This window comes from Aulonocara sp. 'chitande type north' Nkhata Bay, linkage group LG18 (genome assembly GCF_057382095.1).
Source record: "Aulonocara sp. 'chitande type north' Nkhata Bay isolate Kocher_YH1m ecotype deep benthic linkage group LG18, A_spYH_male_GT1.1, whole genome shotgun sequence".
Lineage (NCBI taxonomy): Eukaryota > Metazoa > Chordata > Actinopteri > Cichliformes > Cichlidae > Aulonocara > Aulonocara sp. 'chitande type north' Nkhata Bay.
The window spans coordinates 34,095,625-34,114,761 of NC_141361.1; the positions used below are offsets into that span (position 1 = coordinate 34,095,625).

A 19,137-nucleotide genomic window follows, 5' to 3' on the forward strand; every position below is an offset into this window, starting at 1 on the left:
AATTTCACAAATATTTGTTTGTTATGTGAGAGAATGATCTGTTAAATTCAAAATAAATAAATAAATGTAGAGGCAGGAATTGCAATTAATATAAATCTCAAAGTATTCACAACATTCCTGAACAGAAATAGGCCTCTGCAACTGGGGTGAGGGTGTGGCCATGAAAACAATGTGACATGCCATTGGATGTTGGGACACATAATAACATGACGCTAAGCATCGGCCAATGAATGTGAACTAACAACCACAAGGTCGCGGCTGCACTGTAGGAAAACATCCTAATATAAAAGTATTTTACTGCATTTCACAGTTTTGTTCTGTTCTTCTAGAACATCATTAAAGTTACGTAAATAGACTGATTCCACATTTCAAATGTAAATTAATGTTAAATCACTGTAATGTAATAAAACATCATTTTCATGATTATTAACTGTGTCTGTCTGTACATATGCATATTTAGATGTTAAAATACATTCACAAATGTATCATGATCTCACAAATATCTGTGCGTTATTTGAAAGATCGAACTGTTGAATTCAAATGTAATGCTATGGATTTGATTTGATTTGATATACCTTTATTACTCCCACAGGGGGAAATTTCATAAACCTGCCGACCTATTGCACGCAATGGCGGCGCCATCTTACCCTCCGATCATACATACATTACACAAAACATCACATGGGGAAGGAGGTATAACAATGGAAAATGCACCACATGAGGAAAGATAAGGATAACAAAAATCACTCCCCCCAGACTGAGCGCCAACAGGGAGATCAGTTTGAGAACAGAAAAAAACATCTCTGCACGTAGCACATGAAAACAACTTGTCAGTCTGTCCCAGGGAATGCAATCCATTATTATTTAAACCAACTGTTAACTGTATATTTCTGTACATTTACGCATTATGATTCATATTGCCACATTCATTGACCTTGTTTACAGGTAATTTCATTGTTTGATCACGTTAAAATGTTCCTAATTTGATGTCTAAAAGCACTTGGAAAAGGCAGAATCCCATGTAAAATTAGCTCAACAAACTCTACTTTCATTACTGGAAATAACCGTATTTTTATGAGGAAGTTATTTTCTGTTATTTTACGGTAGTATTTTGGCGCCCCAGCTGCCAGAATATTACCGTTTTTTCACGATGTTTTTTTTAACAGTGTAGTAGCTATGAGACAAAAAAAGTAAATAAGATCTTTGACTTCAGGACATTCAATCTCTGACCTGCTCTCCCTTCCTCCTTCTCTGTCCTTCTCCTTAAGGTACCTTACAACAGCTCATTTCCGATACGATGGTGCGCTGGGCTCAGGAGTCAGTTATAGAGGATCCAGAGCTGGTCAGAGCTATGTTTGTCCTACTTCACCGCCAGTATGATGGCATTGGTGGACAGGTTTGTGTGTGTAATAGAAAAGAAAATCCATACCACTGGAATCTCCAAATAAATGTATACAATATAGTCATGCTATATTTGTAACAATCTGATGTGAGAAGTTGTTCTTTTAGGAAAATATGAGGAGCGGCTATCCAGCCTGCTCCATATGTGACACACTTCCTGGGGTCCCAAACAATAAATTTGGCAACTGTCAAGTAGATCAGATTGAACAAAACAATTGTTAAGAAAGCAAAAAATGCACATGCAAACAATCCTTGGTGCTACTTTTCAATTTGTTGAAAAGTGACCTGCCTACCAGTTCACCAGAGGCCGACTGTCAGCTTTGTTCAGATGATGTGGTCATAAATTCACCAGATAATCAAGTCTAGTACAACAAGTTCCACAAGTCAAACAAACATGTGGGACGTTCTTCATTTATTTGCACAGTGTCACTAATATTAGAAACATCCCGTCTCAGAGTGATGCTCTATAAGAACTCCCTGAACCGCCTTCAGCTGATCCAGAATGGTGCAGCAAGAATACGAACTGGAACTTGAAAGAGAGCCCGTGTTTCTCCTATATTAGCTTCTCTTCAATTGATCCGTGTTAAAAGCATTAAATTAGAATTTAAATTTCATTTAAAATCCTTCTGTCCCACATCAGATTGCACTCTCACAGTAACACTACAGTTATTTGAAAAGAACAATGTAAGTTGTTAATTTCTGTGTATTCATTTATCTCTCCTTACTTCAGGTACAGATGTGAAATATCATGCTCCGTTTGCACAGTAACAGTGCTTCTGCTTGTATATTAAATGTATGTCAATCAGTTTAATAAGGTATGAATATGTCTGTGCAGGTGCGGGCTCTTCCTAAAACCTACACTATAAACTCAGTATCAATCGAGGACACCATCAACCTGTTAGCGGCTCTCGGTCAGATCAGATCTCTGCTGAGTGTGCGCATGGGAAGAGAGGAGGAGAAACTGATGATCAGAGGGCTGGGGTGAGAGCACGCTTATCTGTCAGGCTCTTGCGTGTCTGAATGATTTGTTTTCTTTGGAGTACTTTCTTCTTTAGACTTGCTTTAACTCCCAACAAGAAGAGGAAAAATGTAAACAAATATTTATGTGAATGAAAGTTCAGAAACAGAGCAATTACAATTTTGTGCATGTGTGTATATTTGATTTTTAATCTATCTACAGAATGCCCTACAGGCACATAAAAACAAATTCAGAATTTCTCTTAGTCGTAGATGGACTTTTGTCTTCAAGTATTCTTTTACTTCTTGGGTAACTGCTCAGACTAACTTTAAAGAGTGTCCATGTAAGGATATGGCTTAGGCACACATAATCTGTATATCTCAGTCCAGCACAATAAAAACAGGAACATTTCACTTTACCTATGGGTTATATGCTTTGTTTCAATGGTTTGCAAACCTTTGTGCCCAAAGAAACACCTGTATTCATGCACAAAAGTCTTTCTTTTGGTTGCATTCTTCACAGACAATTTGCAGCATCTTGATCTAGAGCAGCCTTCCTGTCAGGATTGATACCACTCAACAAACACATTCCATGCCTCGTCTTCAGCACTTTATTATACACTTAAATACAAAGCAACAAATTGTCTTGCATTGGAGTGCATTAGATTGCTTGCAACTAGTGACTTGGTCTGCTTCACATAGCTCAAGTTACTCTAATGTGGTTTCCAAGTCCCACTTTAGCTTGCTTGGCAAGGTAAAGGTGGACTTGGTAGCATTTACCAGCTAATCCTGGCAGATAACTGTTGACATCTATAGTCTAGCTGAAGCTACACAATACATGTGCGCATGTGTCATATAGGTAACCTTCACATTATTGATTGCTGCTTTTAGGTGATGGGTCCTCTTCCCTAGTGGCTAATTGTGGTTTGCTTCATACAAGGAAATGATCCCTTTTCCCCTTATTAATCTCCTTGTAGTCAGTTGGTGGATTTAATGTCACAAGCATGCGATTCCCATTGCTAGCAACTTTGAAAATGCACTCTGGTTCCATTTGACAGATGTTTGTTAAGATCAACATTGTTGGTGATCCAGATTAGGTTTGAGATTAGATTTTAAACTAAAATGAAGTCTGGTTTTTGAGGCAGCTTTTTCCATTTTAGACATTGTTGGTTGCACTTGACCCAAAACTGTTCTTACTTGGTTTGTATCCAAAAGCCTTATAATAAAAATGAGCACCCATGAACCTCTTTTAAATGTCAAAACCTGAATATCACTGTTGTAATAACAAAACACTCTGGTCAAATATTAAACAGTTAATATATGAAAGAGTTTGAGCTGTCGGTTTAAATTTCACCCATCCTTCTTCCTCTCAGAGATATCATGAACAACAAAGTGTTTTACCAACATCCTAACCTGATGAGAGCGTTGGGAATGCACGAGACTGTCATGGAGGTCATGGTCAATGTGCTCAGTGGAGGAGACTCCAAGGTATGTAGTAGTAATAGTGCTGACATACTGAAGAGTCATGATGAAGAATGGTAGAGCAATGGGGAAATGCATTCGTATTTCAAATAAATTATGTGTCACAAAATGTTTTAAATATATGTTTTTCCCCTGAATTATTTTCAGATAAATAAACACAAAGGGACATTTTGTCTAACAACCTGTGATGCACGTGTGTTTTCAGGAAATCACCTTTCCAAAAATGGTGGCCAACTGTTGTCGTTTTCTATGTTACTTCTGTCGAATCAGCCGTCAGAACCAGAAAGCCATGTTTGACCATCTGAGTTATCTGCTGGAGAACAGCAGTGTTGGCCTGGGTGAGTAATGATGACCTAACAAGCATAATTTCAGTTGAATATTTATCATGAAGAGAACAGGAGATGAAGGAATGTTGAAGACCAATGCATGGTGACCAACATTAATAATAAAGGGAATAAAGGGAACTAGCTCAGAATTGTTTTGTTGTTGATTAACGTTGGTAGTTGAGGACGGGTAGCAGCTACAGAGTTGTGTAAAAGCTTGAAGAATGACGTTGCAATTTACCCACAAGACATAGAGCTCAAAAAGACAAACATCAGAATCAGAATCAGAATCAGAATGGGGTTTATTGCCAAATGTTGAGCAGGTTTACAACATTAGGAAATTGCTGCGGTGCTTCAGTGCAAACATGCTGTCATAAATAGCACTTAAATAGACATGAAAAAATAAAAGTAGGGATAAGAATTAAAAGTGCTACGTGGAAAGATATGTGCATGAGATATACATGAGATATATACATGAGAATAAGAATTAAGAGTGCTACGTAGAAAGATATATACATGAGTGCAGGTGGTGATCAGTGCCAAACATGGAATGATGCAGTGACACAGCGTAGGGTCATGTGTTAGTGGCGGGTACAGTCATATGGTTATTGTTCATGTGTCCAACAGCAGAGGGGAAGAAACTGTTCTTATGGCGAGAGGTTCTGGTGCGAATGGACCGGAGCCTCCTGCCTGAGGGGAGCAGGTCAAACAGACTGTGTCCAGGGTGAGAAGGGTCAGCTGAGATCCGAGCTGCATGCCGCAATGTCCTGGAGGTGTACAGGTCCTGCAAAGATGGGAGTCTGCAGCCAATCACCTTCTCAGCAGAGCGCACAACACGCTGCAGTCTCTGTTTGTCCCTGATAGTGGCTCCAGCGTACCACACGGTGATGGAGGAGGTGAGGATGGACTCGATGATTGCGGTGTAGAACTGCATCATCGTCCGTGTTGGCAGGTTGAATTTCTTCAGCTGCCTCAGGAAGTACATCCTCTGCTGGGCTTTCTTGATGACGGAGGTGATGGTGGGCTCCCACTTCAGGTCCTGGGTGATGGTGGTACCCAGGAAGCGGAATGAGTCCACAGAGGTGATGGGGGTGTCAGTCAGGATGATGGGGGGGAGTGGGGCTGTGTGCTTCCTGACGTCCACAATAATCTCCACTGTCTTCTGGGCATTCAGCACCAGGTTGTTGTGGCTGCACCAGGACACCAGACGTTCAACCTCCCTCCTGTAGGCAGACTCGTCCCCGTCCGAGATGAGTCCAATAACGGTGGTGTCATCTGCAAACTTGATTAGCTTGACAGACTGGTGGGTGGAGGTGCAGCAGTTGGTGTACAGGGAGAAGAGCAGAGGAGAAAGAACACAGCCCTGAGGGGAGCCGGTGCTGATGGTCCGGGAGTCCGAGACATTCTTTCCCAGCCTCACCTGCTGCTTCCTGTCCGTCAGGAAGTCAGTGATCCACCGGCAGATGGGATCAGGCACATTCATCTGGGAAAGCCTCGGAGATGGTCTGGAAGGATGGTGTTGAAGGCAGAGCTGAAGTCCACAAACAGGATCCTGGCGTAGGTTCCTGGGGAGTCCAGATGCTGCAGGATGAACCTTTCCACACAGAGGCCGAGTCATTCTCTGAGATCTGCTGCTGCATCTTCTCAGAGTGCTGATGTTTAGCAATGTCCACTTCTTTAGTGAACCTGTACTTGGCCTCTCTGTAGCAGTCCCTGTCTCCGCTTCTGAACGCCTTTCTCTTTTCCAGCCACAGCTTTTTGAGTTTAGGAGTAAACCAGGGTTTGTCATTGTTATAACTCACCCTGGTGCGTGATGGCACAATGCTGTCCTCACAGAAGTGGATATAGGAGGTGACAGTGTCCGTAAACTCGTCCAAGCTGTTAGAAGCAGCCTTCATTGTGTCCCAGTCTGTGGTCTCCAAACATGTGCGAAGCTCCTCCACAGCCTCGTTGCTCCACAGTTTTTTAGTCCTCACGACAGGTTTGGAGAGCTTCAGCCTCTGTCTGTACGCGGGGATTAGGTGGATCATGACGTGGTCAGAAAGTCCGAGTGAAGCGCGGGGCACCGCGCGATAGGCCCCGCTGATCGTGCTGTAACAGTGGTCTAATGTCCTCTCCTCTCTGGTCGGGCATTTAATATACTGCTTATATTTTGGAAGCTCATGGCTCAGATTGGCTTTGTTAAAGTCCCCGAGAGCAATGATGAGACATGCACTTGGTGCCGTTTTGGCGCTCTCTGTCAGGGTGAAAAATGAACATTGACATACTGGTGGAGGACTTGAACACAGTCCTCCACCAGTATTCATGGTATGAATGCATTAGCTATGAAACTTGACAGTTTGTTTCAAGTATGGGAACAAAGCTTACTTGTTGTTCCTAGAGTATTTAGAAGTAGAATGGGAGGCAGAGCCTTCAGTTTTCAGGCCCCTCTTCTGTGGGACCAGCTCACAGCTTGGACATCTTAATACGAGATATTTTTGCTTGAAATAAGTGAAAAAATCTGCCAATGGAACAAGTGAAAATTCTCCAGATCCAACATGCACTGTCTAAAAACAAGTTCTTCTATCTCACTGAAATGTTACTCTGTAATTGATTGTGTCTTATTTAAGTGTGATGAGATATTTTGACTAGAATATATTAAGATTTTGAGTTTTTGCAGTGTATATTTATATAAATCTTGTCTACTCACTCAAAGCACTTTAGAATACACATTTACGCATTCACACTAACACACATTCGGGGATTAAGTAAATGGTAAATGGACTGGTTCTGATAAAGCACTTTTCTACTCTGAGCACAACTTGCCTCATTCACCCATTTGCACAAGCACTTTTTTATGCTTTCCATCTAACATTCACGCTCTGATGGCTGCATCGTAAAGCAACTGGGGGTTAGTATCTTGCCCAAGGATATTTGGCATGAAGACTAGAGCAGATGGGGGTTGAACCACCAAGCTCCTGATTAGTAGGTGACCTGCTCTACCTCCCAGATTGCCACTGACTTTTGGATTGACAGACTACCCTCTCTAGCTCTGGGATGTTTGTTGCTTTGGAGCAAATGACTGTCTATTGTGAAAGTTTGTATAGTTGCATACACTTTACATATGTCTTTTCCTCTTCTCAGCATCTCCATCTATGCGAGGATCCACTCCTCTGGATGTGGCTGCAGCATCAGTCATGGATAATAATGAGCTTGCCCTTGCTTTAAGAGAGCCAGACCTGGAGAAGGTGAGGCTGACAAAGACTTAGACACACACAAAAGGAAAATTGTATTAGATATTCTGAGGTCACTTTAGCCTATAGAATAGAAGAGCCTGTTACTGTCACAGCACATGTACAACAAAATTGTACCAACTGTGGTGGAATAAAATACAGTCTGGGGAAGAAGATATGACTTGATTGACCTGAGGTGTCGACCACAGGGCAGCGGGTCAAACGGGTGGTATCCAGGGTGCAAGGGGAATCTGGCGAGGGTGCGAGCTGCCATCTTATGAAGATTAGGGTCTGTTAAGTTCTTGTTGCCTCAGAGAAAGTTACAAAAGTAGATGGTGAGCCTTGGCTCCATGTATAACCTTCTCCAGCATCTCCCTACACCTTTGAATATGCCACAGAGCTCAGAGTTACTTCACATGCACGCTGACAATTATACATAAACATGTCTGCTTAAGGAAGAAAGCATGTACAAAATGAGGCTTAAACTTCATCCCCCAAATCGGTTCTGTATTCCTTTGTAAATTCAAGTTCTGTTTTAAATTTGGTGCACAGCTATCAAAATCAAATATTTTATAATGCATATTAATCTGATTCCTTACCAATCATGAAATTAACTTAATCAGTTCCATAGGTCTTATTCATACTGCTCCTTTAAGACAGCAGTCTCACTATACCCCATTCATTATACAAATTGATAATAGCAGTGGTTAGCAGAAACACTACTTTAAAACATGTAGATGCAAATATGTACTCAGCTTCCAAGCTAAAACCACTTAGAAAAAAGAGAGTACGAGTTTATATAGCAGCAGTTAGCGGGGTTAACATTTCAGCATGTTGGTTAGCAGCGGCAACTGTAAAGTCTACTCGCCAGTGCAAAGCACTTTGCATTTACAAGAAACAGCTTCAGGTCTCCAGATCTAGCAGTTAACAAAACAGACGTCTCGCTTTTCAACCTCTTTTTCAACAGCAACAATGTTCCTCATATTTAGTTATCAGCCTTACCAGCGTAACCAAACGGAAAACGGTTAAAGGCTGGAGAACAATTCCCATTGGTTAAAAATGAAATTGTCCATCAAGGTCAGAAAATAACAACTGTTAAACAAAAATGAATAAATAACAAGAATCAAATGTATTTGGCTTTCAACACAACAATAACTTTTTATACAGTCATCTTATTAGAATTTTGCTTTAGAGTTTACAGTACATTACACCACAGGAGTAGTAATTCTGACCAAAGGTTTCTACTTTTATCTGACTGTGGCTGGGCTACAGCATCACCTGCACAAAGCAAATCTTCAGGCCGCCAAATTGAGATTTTCCATTATTCCCGTATAGTCTGTAAAGGCTATGAATTGGTGACACCGGAAACAAATGTATTAGTATAAAATCCAGAAAGCTACACGCTGAGATTATTTTAAGGTGGCACATGCCACCACAGTAGATCCGTCCCCGCTGCCGGTCATGTGAACCAAGCTCTAGCTATGGGCACAGTTTATGTCCCATGGCAACGGGTCGGGCATCCCATACTAGGGATACCACTTTTTTATGTCCGATACCGATACCGACATCATAAATTTGGATATCTGCCGATACCGATATGAATCCGATATAGTGTTTTTTAATCAATAAAACTGTTTTTTAATATCTTGCTGCATTTTGATAAGTTCATACTCAAGTTTAAATAAACAACAACACTAAAGCTATTCTGTTACACCTGTATGTAAAGAACACACTGCACCCAAAATATTTCATAGTTCAGCAAAACTGATCAATCTAATAAACTTAAACCTGCTCCATCCTCCCTATTCTGGTGTTTTAAAGAGAACTTAGCAGAAATATTAAGCAACCTGACTAATAGGGTTGCAAACTCCCAGCAACATCTTTCTTCAACAGAACTGCAGACTGCACAGATGGTATCTTCCCAAAGGAAAAAGTACTATAGCTTACTAGGGTATATTAAACTTAACAGTTACTATATACAGTAATGGACTTCTATACGTTTTACATCAGATTAAAACTTTGGGTTTAATATTCGGATAATTATTTATTAAAAGCTCGACATTTTAAATGAGAATAAGAAAGAAAAGTATGTCTTTGTGCCCCTTTTCCCTGTTCATGCCCTAAACGTGCTGCTGTTGTTCAGCCGCTGGTTTCCTCTTTCTGGCACGAAGTGGGCCAAAAACAAACAAGAGAGAAAAGCCGATCAGCTGATCATTGATCAGTTTCATGATTGAAGTAGGAGCAGGAGAGGGAGAGAGAGAGAGGCAGTCGCTCCATATATCGGTTGTTAAGCTTAACGCTGGAATGCTTTACAAACATTCAGAGATGGACTTACACACTTGCTTTACTTCTCTGGGATCACTTCCTCGGAGATGAAATGCTGGTTTGGTAGCGAGGCTACAAACACACACAGCGGCTCTATCACGTGACCACACTGCTCCGACGTGCTACGGTTATGAGCCGAGTCGCCATGTCGCAAGTTTTGTGAGGTGCTTTTTTGATATTTAATGGATCGGATTACATTTTTTATTTCTCTCCGATATCCGATCCAGTAATTTACGTCAGTATCGGACCGATACCGATACGTAATATCGGATCAGTCCATCTCTATCCCATACTGCTGAAGCCCTTTGTGCTTTGTTCTATCTCTGTTAATTAAATTTAAATTGTAGGTGTCTTTCCACTGTGCTATATTTTTTCTTTTTGAAACAAACAACCCAAAATAATAATAATAATTTATTTTTGCAGGTGGTACAATATCTAGCTGGGTGTGGGCTGCAGAGCTGTGTGATGCTGGTCCGTAAGGGATACCCTGACATTGGCTGGAACCCTGTGGAGGGGGAACGATACCTTGACTTCCTGCGCTTTGCTGTCTTCTGCAATGGTAAAAATGTAACCATACGACTGCAGTCAGATCATTTATTTTCCACTGGAGTTTGTATCATGTGCAACCACAAACTTAGCAACTTGTCCCTGTTATGTGGCCAGGTGAAAGTGTGGAGGAGAATGCCAATGTTGTGGTAAGGCTCCTTATTCGTCGACCAGAATGTTTTGGCCCGGCTCTTCGAGGTGAAGGTGGTGATGGGTTGTTGGCAGCAATGGAGGAGGCCATTAAGATCTCTCAGGATCCCTCCAGAGATGGTCCGTCTCCTATGTCTGAGAGCAGCAAGGCACTGTATGACAACACTTCTAACCTGATTACTTACATATACATATTAAAGTTCACACTGACAGAACAGGACTGATCAGTTGGACTGAACAGGCAAGAATCAATTACATTTCCTTTATATTTATACAGCACCCATTCATAGCAGCAGTTATCTCCAGACACTCAAGGTACCAGCCGTCAGATAACTCCCTATAAGCAGCACTTGGCGACACTGGCAAGAAAGACCTCACTTTTAACAGGAAGCGCTCGCTAGCACAATCATGTTGACTGTTTGCATTTGGTCTGCCTGGTAGACTAAATTCCTTACAAAGGTCTGTACATGAGTCTACAAGTCTAGATGGCTTGTCAACAACCTGTTAAATGTTAAGGGATTTTCTTAAGATGGAAATTAGGGCATACAAAATGCTGACTCATAGCAATTATAATTTGTTGTGCAGATGTATATATTGAATAGTTATGAATGCCTGCCACAAAATCCCAGGGTTCAGTTGGATATGACTTTGAGCGCACTATTTTCCTTCGGCACACCTTTTGGTAACTTCCTAAACTACGTGTCGTATTTCCAGTACTAACAATGTTCAAGCAGATTATCTCTTCCTGTGTTTTCCATTTAGAAAAGAACAATTTCAGACAAACATCAGCCTGAACCAATTATCCTGTCACTAAGTTCATGAGTAACTACAGTACAAGCACAGAGTGGGAAATGAGCATAACAGGTCAGAAGAAAATGGTCTGAAGTATTTAGGGGCATTTAATATGAGAGTGTGTCTCTGTGTGTAGCAGTGACATGCCAGGGGAAGAGGAAGATGATACAATTCACATGGGAAATGCCATCATGACCTTCTACTCTGCTCTCATTGACCTGCTGGGCCGCTGTGCTCCAGAGATGCATGTGAGTTACTTTGTACTGCACACGTGCGTTTGTTCAGCTGTCTCTGTTTTGTCTTTGTCGTCCTCGTCAGTGACCTGTTTATACAGGGTCCTATCTCCAATTAGAGCACCTGACTGGAAAATGCCTTAGGAAATGTTTGAGGAGAGAAGTTTTCTCCCGACTTCATTTGCATCGTGTCTGAATAGCTGACTGTGTTCACAAACAGATTAAAAGTGTGCTCGACGTGTCTCTTTAGTGAGCAGAATGTGTTTTCAAAGCCTCTTTTGAGTAGTTGTTGTTTGCAGATATTGCATGCACAAAGACTTTTAGATTGCCCGGAAGCAAGAATTCCCGTAGCTTTATCCTCTATGTCTCAGACAATAGCTCCCAGCTAAGAGGGGTTTGGGACTGAGCTTGTTTTAATATTTTGGATTATTGAGTCACTGATAGTGAGAGTTGTCGCTGGTCTTACGGGCTCCGTGCTGGCTGGCCTTCAAGTGGAGTACCAGCGATTCAAAATGCACAACTCCTACATGCAGCCTTACGTATATAGTGCACTCACTTAAGCCCTACCTCTTTTCTATTAGCTGATCCATGCTGGTAAAGGTGAAGCTATCCGTATCAGAGCGATTTTGAGGTCTCTTATTCCTATTGAAGACTTGGTGGGAGTCATCAGTATTTCATTCTCTATGCCTAACCTGGCTAAAGGTAAGAAAGTCATCTGACATGATGACATCTAATCCAGTAATAACAGTAACTGATCCTGTAATATCAGCAATCAAGAATTGAATTGTGTTTGCGTGCATGTACAGATGGGTTGGTTGTGGAGCCAGACATGTCAGCAGGTTTCTGCCCAGACCACAAAGCAGCCATGGTGCTGTTCCTGGACCGTGTCTATGGTATAGAAGACCAGAATTTTCTTCTCCACCTTCTGGAGGTTGGGTTCTTACCAGACCTGAGGTCTGCCGCCTCTCTGGACACCGTAAGTTTCTGTCTGTGTGTATATTTCTTTCTCTTCAGGAACAGAAATACAGATTTGACAAAAGGTAAACTAACAAGGAGTCATGACTGAACCACACACAAAAAACACAGCAATAAACAAGGAAACCAACAACAGAAGGATAAATGTCAACACAACAGAAAATAGAACCAAAATACAAAGTTAATCACTACTAAAAAACAGAAGAACTCCAGAAAACTCAAAGCCCATCGGTCCAAGGCCCAGGGAACACGACACTTAGCCTTTGATATTGTTTCTTACTGGCACAACTACGCACTTTATTCACTGTGTATAGTATTCCCCCAGAGGTATAAAAACATATGTACATGCCACACATGTAGTTTCTCTATTACGTTGTTATTGTTTCTCTCTATTCTTTGTGTTAGGTTGCTCTGAGTGCCACAGACATGGCACTGGCGCTCAACAGGTATCTGTGTACAGCAGTGCTGCCTCTCCTGACTAAATGTGCGCCGCTGTTTGCGGGGACGGAGCCGTTCGCCTCACTAATTGACTCGCTGCTTCATACGGTTTATCGCCTGTCCAAAGGCTGCTGCCTCACCAAAGCTCAGAGGGACTCCATAGAGGAGTGTCTGCTTGCTGTTTGTGGGTAAGATGAAGACATACATGCACATATGAGTCAACCTTTAATGAGTATTTAGCATTTAGTCTACCCTTTTTTAAAAACACATGCTATAGATCGTATTTGATTGTATTCTTGATCAGCGATGGTACATTCCACTAACGTATGGAATCCTCTTAATGTACAGTAAGCTAAGGCCTTCAATGATGCAGCACCTACTCAGGAGGCTGGTGTTTGATGTTCCTCTACTTAATGAGCACACCAAGATGCCTCTGAAGGTGAGAAACAAAGTCGGAAACAAAGTTTGCATGTATAGGAACCAGTGTTCAGGTTGTTGTCTAAAAATGCAATCTATTACATCTTACTTGTGAGTTTTTGTTTTTAATAGTTATGCTACTTAATTACTCCCCTAAGAATGCAATTACTACTCATTACATTACATTTTCAGTACTCTATAACATGGCCAAAGATGCATTGTGTTAAATATCAACACTTCACCGCGTTCTTTTGATTCCTCAGAGGCATCTGATGGAAGACAAAACACTGCTCAGTAGATCCTTTCACACTTTATTGTCTCACAAAATTACTTCTAGAAGCGAGATGCGTCCTGCATGACACAGTGCCGCTGTTGCGGCTCAACCAACGGCCACGGCAGGCTAAACACGAGGACACAGATGACGCGCAACAATAGACACATAAAATACACTTCTGTACCATTTACTCCTTTTATTCCACGTGCAACTGTCCAATATACAAATCAGCGCCTGGGAGTAACTATTAAACAAATGCACAGACTGCACAAACAAATAACTGCTACTCACAAAGAACTGCACTAACTACTATGCCAAACTACAACTTGGCCTATGGCATCAATTAGTGCATAAATATACATAAACCATCAAGTTACAGTTAAAATACATCAAAATCATTCAAGCTGCGCTCAACAGAAAGTTTTGCCTCATGCTCACCCTACCTTTCTGCTCATCAACATCAAGAGGTGAGTGCAACCACATTTATCATCTACCACACCCATGAGACACGCCCCACACCCGTGCACCAATACAGTGAGTCCATTTAAACCAACCCACTTAATCAAAAAAGGAACAACTCATATGGCTCCTACAGCCGCCGATCTCAAAATGGTGACGCACACTTAACAGTTTTATTATTATTTATTTGGGGTTCAGGGGGGTTGGGAAGCTCATCTTGTAACCGGAAGGTTGCCGGTTCGATCCCCAGCTCTGTCTGTCTTTGTCGTTGTGTCCTTGGGCAAGACACTTCACCTACCGCCTACTGGTGTTGGCCAGATGGGCCGATGGTGCGATATGGCAGCCTCGCTTCTGTCAGTCTGCCCCAGGGCAGCTGTGGCTACACCTGTAGCTGCCTCCACCAGTGTGTGAATGAATAGTGGAATTGTAAAGCGCTTTGACGGTCTCGAAAAGCGCTATATAAATGCAATCCATTATTATTACCAGCTCTCTCATTCTAGTCAAAACAACCATGTTTCAGTAACTTTCCACTAGAGGATGGTTCCCTGTTATCTACTTTCAGGGCGTGTCCACTTAATAAATTCAAATCAAATTCAAATTTTATTTGTCACGTACACAGTCATACACAGTACGATATGTAGTGAAATGCTTGGACAACTGCTCGTGACCTAAAGAGAACAAAAAAGGAAAAGGCTATGAATAAGATAGGAAATAAATATGAAAAATTAAAAAGGGTAAATTTAACTAGGAAGGAATAAAATATAAATTAAGGTTAAAAATGAAATAACTGTACAACACAAATTAGAATGAAGGGTAAATTTAACTGGGAAGAATAAGATAAAGATAAATATATAAATTAAAGTTGAAAATAAAATAACTGTACAACAAAATACACAATACACAATATAGAACTATATAAGAATGTATGAAGAAATCTAAATATAAATAAATATATACACAATAACAGCAGCTGTACAAGTATTAACCGGAAATGAAGAATATAGTGACCAGTGTTGTGCAAAACCAAAGTCCAGAAAGTCCAGTGTGTGTGTAAGAACCATATGTGTGGGTCAGTACTGTGTGGTGGTGTGATTGAGAGACCGTATCGCCTGCGGGAAGAAGCTCCTCCTCAGTCTCTCTGTGTTGGTCTTCAGGGAGCGGAATCGCTTTCCTGACCTCAACAGAGAGAACAGTCTGTTGTTGGGATGGCTGAGGTCCTTCACCATCTTCCTGGCCTTGGTCCAGCACCGCCTGCTGCAGATTGAGTGCAGGTCAGGGAGCTCGGAGCGGATGGTGCGCTCAGCTGACCGCACAACCCTCTGTAGAGCTCGTCTGTCCTGCATGGTGCTGTTCCCGAACCAGGTTAAGATGTTTCCCGCCAGGATGCTCTCTATGGTGCACGAGTAAAAGTTCCTGAGCACCTTGGAGGGCAGTTGGAAGTCTCTCAAGCGTCTGAGGTGGTAGAGACGCTGTCGGGCCTTTTTCACCACGGTGTTGATGTGACAGGACCATGACAGGTCCTGCGTGATGTGAACTCCGAGGTATTTGAAGCTGTCCACTCTCTCCACTGGGCACTCGTTGATGACGGGGGTCTGGTAGTTCCTCTCCTGCTTAGTGCTGAAGTCCACTATCAGCTCCTTTGTCTTACTGACGTTTAGAAGGAGGTTGTTCCTCTGGCACCAGTTCTCCAGATTCCTAATCTCCTTCAGGTAGGCCGTCTCGTTGTTATCAGAGATCAGGCCCACCACGACGGTGTCGTCAGCAAACTTGATGATGGTGGTGGAGCTGGTAGTGGCCACACAGTCATGTGTACAAAGAGTACAGCAGGGGGCTCAGAACACACCCCTGGGGGGCTCCAGTGCTGAGAGTGGTGGAGGCTGAGACATGTCCGCCCATCCTTACTGCCTGTGGTCTGCCAGTTAGGAAGTTGGAGATCCACTGACACATAGATGAGCTGAGTCCCAGATGCTCCAGCTTGGTGGTGAGTGTGGAGGGAATTATGGTGTTAAATGCAGAGCTGTAGTCTATGAAGAGCATTTTAACATAATTCCCCCTTCTAGTGTCCAAGTGAGTGAGTGATGTGTGGAGGAGATGAGAGATGGCATCGTCTGTGGAACGATTTGGACGGTAAGCGAACTGTAGTGGGTCCAGTGTGTCTGGTAGTGAAGAAATGATGAAGTCTCTGACCAGGCGTTCAAAGCACTTCATCACTACTGAGGTGAGGGCTACAGGGCGATAGTCATTGAGAGAAGCAGGGTGGGGTTTCTTCGGGACAGGAACAATGATGGACTCTTTGAAGCATGTGGGGATCACCGACTGAGATAAAGAGATGTTGAATATCTCAGTGAACACAGGAGCTAGCTGGTATGCGCAGTCTCTTAGGATACGACCTGGGATGCCGTCTGGTCCTGCTGCTTTCCTGGTGTTCACTCTTTTGAAGGCTCTCCTTACTTCATGCTCGGAGATGACGAGCACGTTTCCGGTGCTGGCAGTATCTTCCTGTCTGCAGCCGTTAGCGCCACTAACACTAGCATTGTTGGAGACCTTAGCTGCAGCCTTGAAGCGGGCATAGAAAGTGTTCAGCTCGTCTGCCAGAGTCACGGCCGCGTTCGTCATACCGGTTGTTGGTGCTTTATAGTCCGTTATTGTCCTTAGTCCCCGCCACAGGCTCCTAGAGTCACTCTGTTGGAGTTGTGACTCTAGTTTCCTCCCGTAGCGCTGCTTCGCCTCTTTCACCGCCCTCCGCACGTTATATGACGCGGCTTTGTACGGGTCCATGTCCCCCGTCATGAGTCCCGTGTTGTAGGCAGCGGTGCGGGATCTCAGAGCGTCGCGGATGGTTTTATCCACCCACGGCTTCTGGTTGGGAAACGTTGTGATAGTCTTTGTCTCCACGGTATCATCCGCTAGTTTCCCGATGAATCCCACAACCGCTTCCGTAAACACGTTGACGTCATCGTCGGAGCTGTTTCTGAACATGCCCCAGTCTGCGTCATCGAGTGCGTCCTGTAACGCGGCCACCGATTGATCCGTCCAGCGCGCGACCTTCCTCTGAACCGGAACTTCCTGTTTCAGCCTTTGTTTGTATTTTGGCATGAGGAAGATGGCGGCGTGATCAGATTTGCCAAACGGGGGGCGGGATTGTGCCTTGTAGCCGTCCTTGACTGTAGTGTAGCAGTGGTCCAGTGTCCTTTCACCCCTGGTGGGGCAGGTGATGTGTTGATAAAAGTTCGGCGCTGCGCGTTTGAGGTTGGCGCTATTAAAGTCCCCCGTCACAATAAGCGCAGCGTCCCGGTGTTGTGTCTGGTGCTGTGTGAGTGCCTCATGCAGCTCGCATAAGGCGGTGACCGTGTCCGCTTGTGGTGGAATATAAACGAATATAAATATAAACGAATATAAATACTACACTAAATGGTTATATGGCATTTTAGTTAATATAAAGCATAGAATTGAGGCACTTGTGCTTTGCTATTACCATACATGAGTTATTGTGTAGAGGTTTGGGGAAATACATATAAAAGTAATACTCAGACTATAATCATAATGCAGAAAAGGGCCATTAGGGTATAGGGCTCACACAAACGCACTCTTTATTAGGACGCAAGCTATAAAATTCCAGGATCTGGTGAAGTTTAAAACAGTGCAAATAATATATAAGGCAAGGAAAGGGATGCTCCCAATCGAAATAAGTAAATGGTTCTTAGAAAGAGAAGGGAGGTATTTAAAATTACAAAGAGTAAGAACAACATTGAAAAGGATGTCTATTTCAATAGCGGGAGTTAAATTCTGGAATGAGTTAAAAGAAGAAATAAAGGTCAGCAGTGATATAAACCAGTTTAAAATAAAACTCAAAAAAGAAATATTAAATAAGTATAAGAATGAAGAAAATGCAATTAACCCAAGACAGCAGTCAAACTCATGTTTATTTTCTTCTGCAAATTAGCAAATCTAAATATAGTTTTAGTTGAACATGAGAAAATATTTTTTGTGATGTTATGTTCTAAGTTGAAGGCGGTGTATACGTTTTTGTTGTTCAAATTTAGATGATGAGGATGTAAACCTGAGGGGGTGGGGCTAAATAAGTATATACTTCTGCCTACTCCTTTTCAAACAACTGCATGGAATGATTTCATGAAACGCTGGTGAATGTATATGTTTGAAATAAAAAAGAACTGAACTGAACTTCAGATAATTACACATAATTACCATTCAACTGTGTGTATCTTTTTACATGCAGTGGAGAACATTCATCAATATGCCAAAAGGTTGATTCAGTTCATCTTCATGCACAGCTGACTGCAGGTTTCCCCAACATTATAAACAGTACATTTGCACAATGACTGAAACTAGCACCACTGAAGGGACAATGGGCTGGGAGGTCAGTTCCTTGATCCTTAATATGCAAATTCTCACAGAGAGTTGGGAATGGCTGCAATCACAGCATTGTAAGATGGCCAGAGATGTACCCTTAGGCCCCCTCCTCGATTTAGAGATGGTCTTTCCCTTTTCATGTAAATGACCTCCTTGACTGGTCATTGTTCATTCAGTGGTGCTAGTTTCAGTCATTATGCAAATGTTTATAAGGTTGGGGAAACCTACAGTCAGCTGAGACTGAAGACGTCACTTGGATGATGTTTCTCCCACTGAAAACGCACAGATGAAACATAGAAATGTTCTTACCCAGTGCAAAAAAACAAATGCACACACCAAATTACCATTAGATTTATAAAATATGCGCACTAGCCCTTTGTGGAAAAACTGTAAAATCCGTGAAGCACAAATAACAGTATAATTGTATGGTTAGTAACTAATGTTGTTACTGATTAAGTGCATTAAGTTGTTATGGGAAAATATGATTGAATTACAGTAACACCTTACTTACTCATTTGGCTTCAGTCATATATTGACTGGTAATTAATGTGCTTTTGACTTCTCAGCTGTTGACCAATCACTACGAGCGTTGCTGGAAGTACTACTGTTTGGCTGGAGGTTGGGGCAATTTTGGAGTAGCGTCAGATGAAGAGCTGCACCTCTCTAGGAAAATGTTCTGGGGAATATTTGATGCCCTGTCCCACAAGGTGAGGCTCATCTAGTGGTAGCTCAAAGAATGCACACGGGTCGCACTTCTATGGACAAGCATAACAAGGCCGTTA

At 42.3% G+C, this 19,137-nt stretch overlaps 1 protein-coding gene across 6 annotated transcripts in view; it reads left to right on the forward strand.

Annotated features, from left to right (window-relative positions):
- LOC147309048 (ryanodine receptor 2-like) overlaps positions 1-19,137 on the forward strand; it is a 319,734-nt gene that overhangs the window by 169,181 nt on the left and 131,416 nt on the right. For 4 of the 6 annotated variants that reach the window (XM_086273380.1, XM_086273384.1, XM_086273382.1 and 1 more), the window contains exons 43-55: positions 1,269-1,396; positions 2,237-2,382; positions 3,732-3,846; positions 4,046-4,178; positions 7,287-7,390; positions 10,124-10,259; positions 10,364-10,550; positions 11,325-11,436; positions 12,003-12,123; positions 12,228-12,397; positions 12,802-13,022; positions 13,183-13,273; positions 18,922-19,062. In XM_086273380.1, coding sequence (XP_086129506.1) covers positions 1,269-1,396; positions 2,237-2,382; positions 3,732-3,846; positions 4,046-4,178; positions 7,287-7,390; positions 10,124-10,259; positions 10,364-10,550; positions 11,325-11,436; positions 12,003-12,123; positions 12,228-12,397; positions 12,802-13,022; positions 13,183-13,273; positions 18,922-19,062 — 1,805 coding nt within the window. The remainder of the gene's footprint in view (positions 1-1,268; positions 1,397-2,236; positions 2,383-3,731; positions 3,847-4,045; positions 4,179-7,286; positions 7,391-10,123; positions 10,260-10,363; positions 10,551-11,324; positions 11,437-12,002; positions 12,124-12,227; positions 12,398-12,801; positions 13,023-13,182; positions 13,274-18,921; positions 19,063-19,137) is intronic. The other 2 variants (XM_086273381.1, XM_086273385.1) reach the window with 1 other exon arrangement.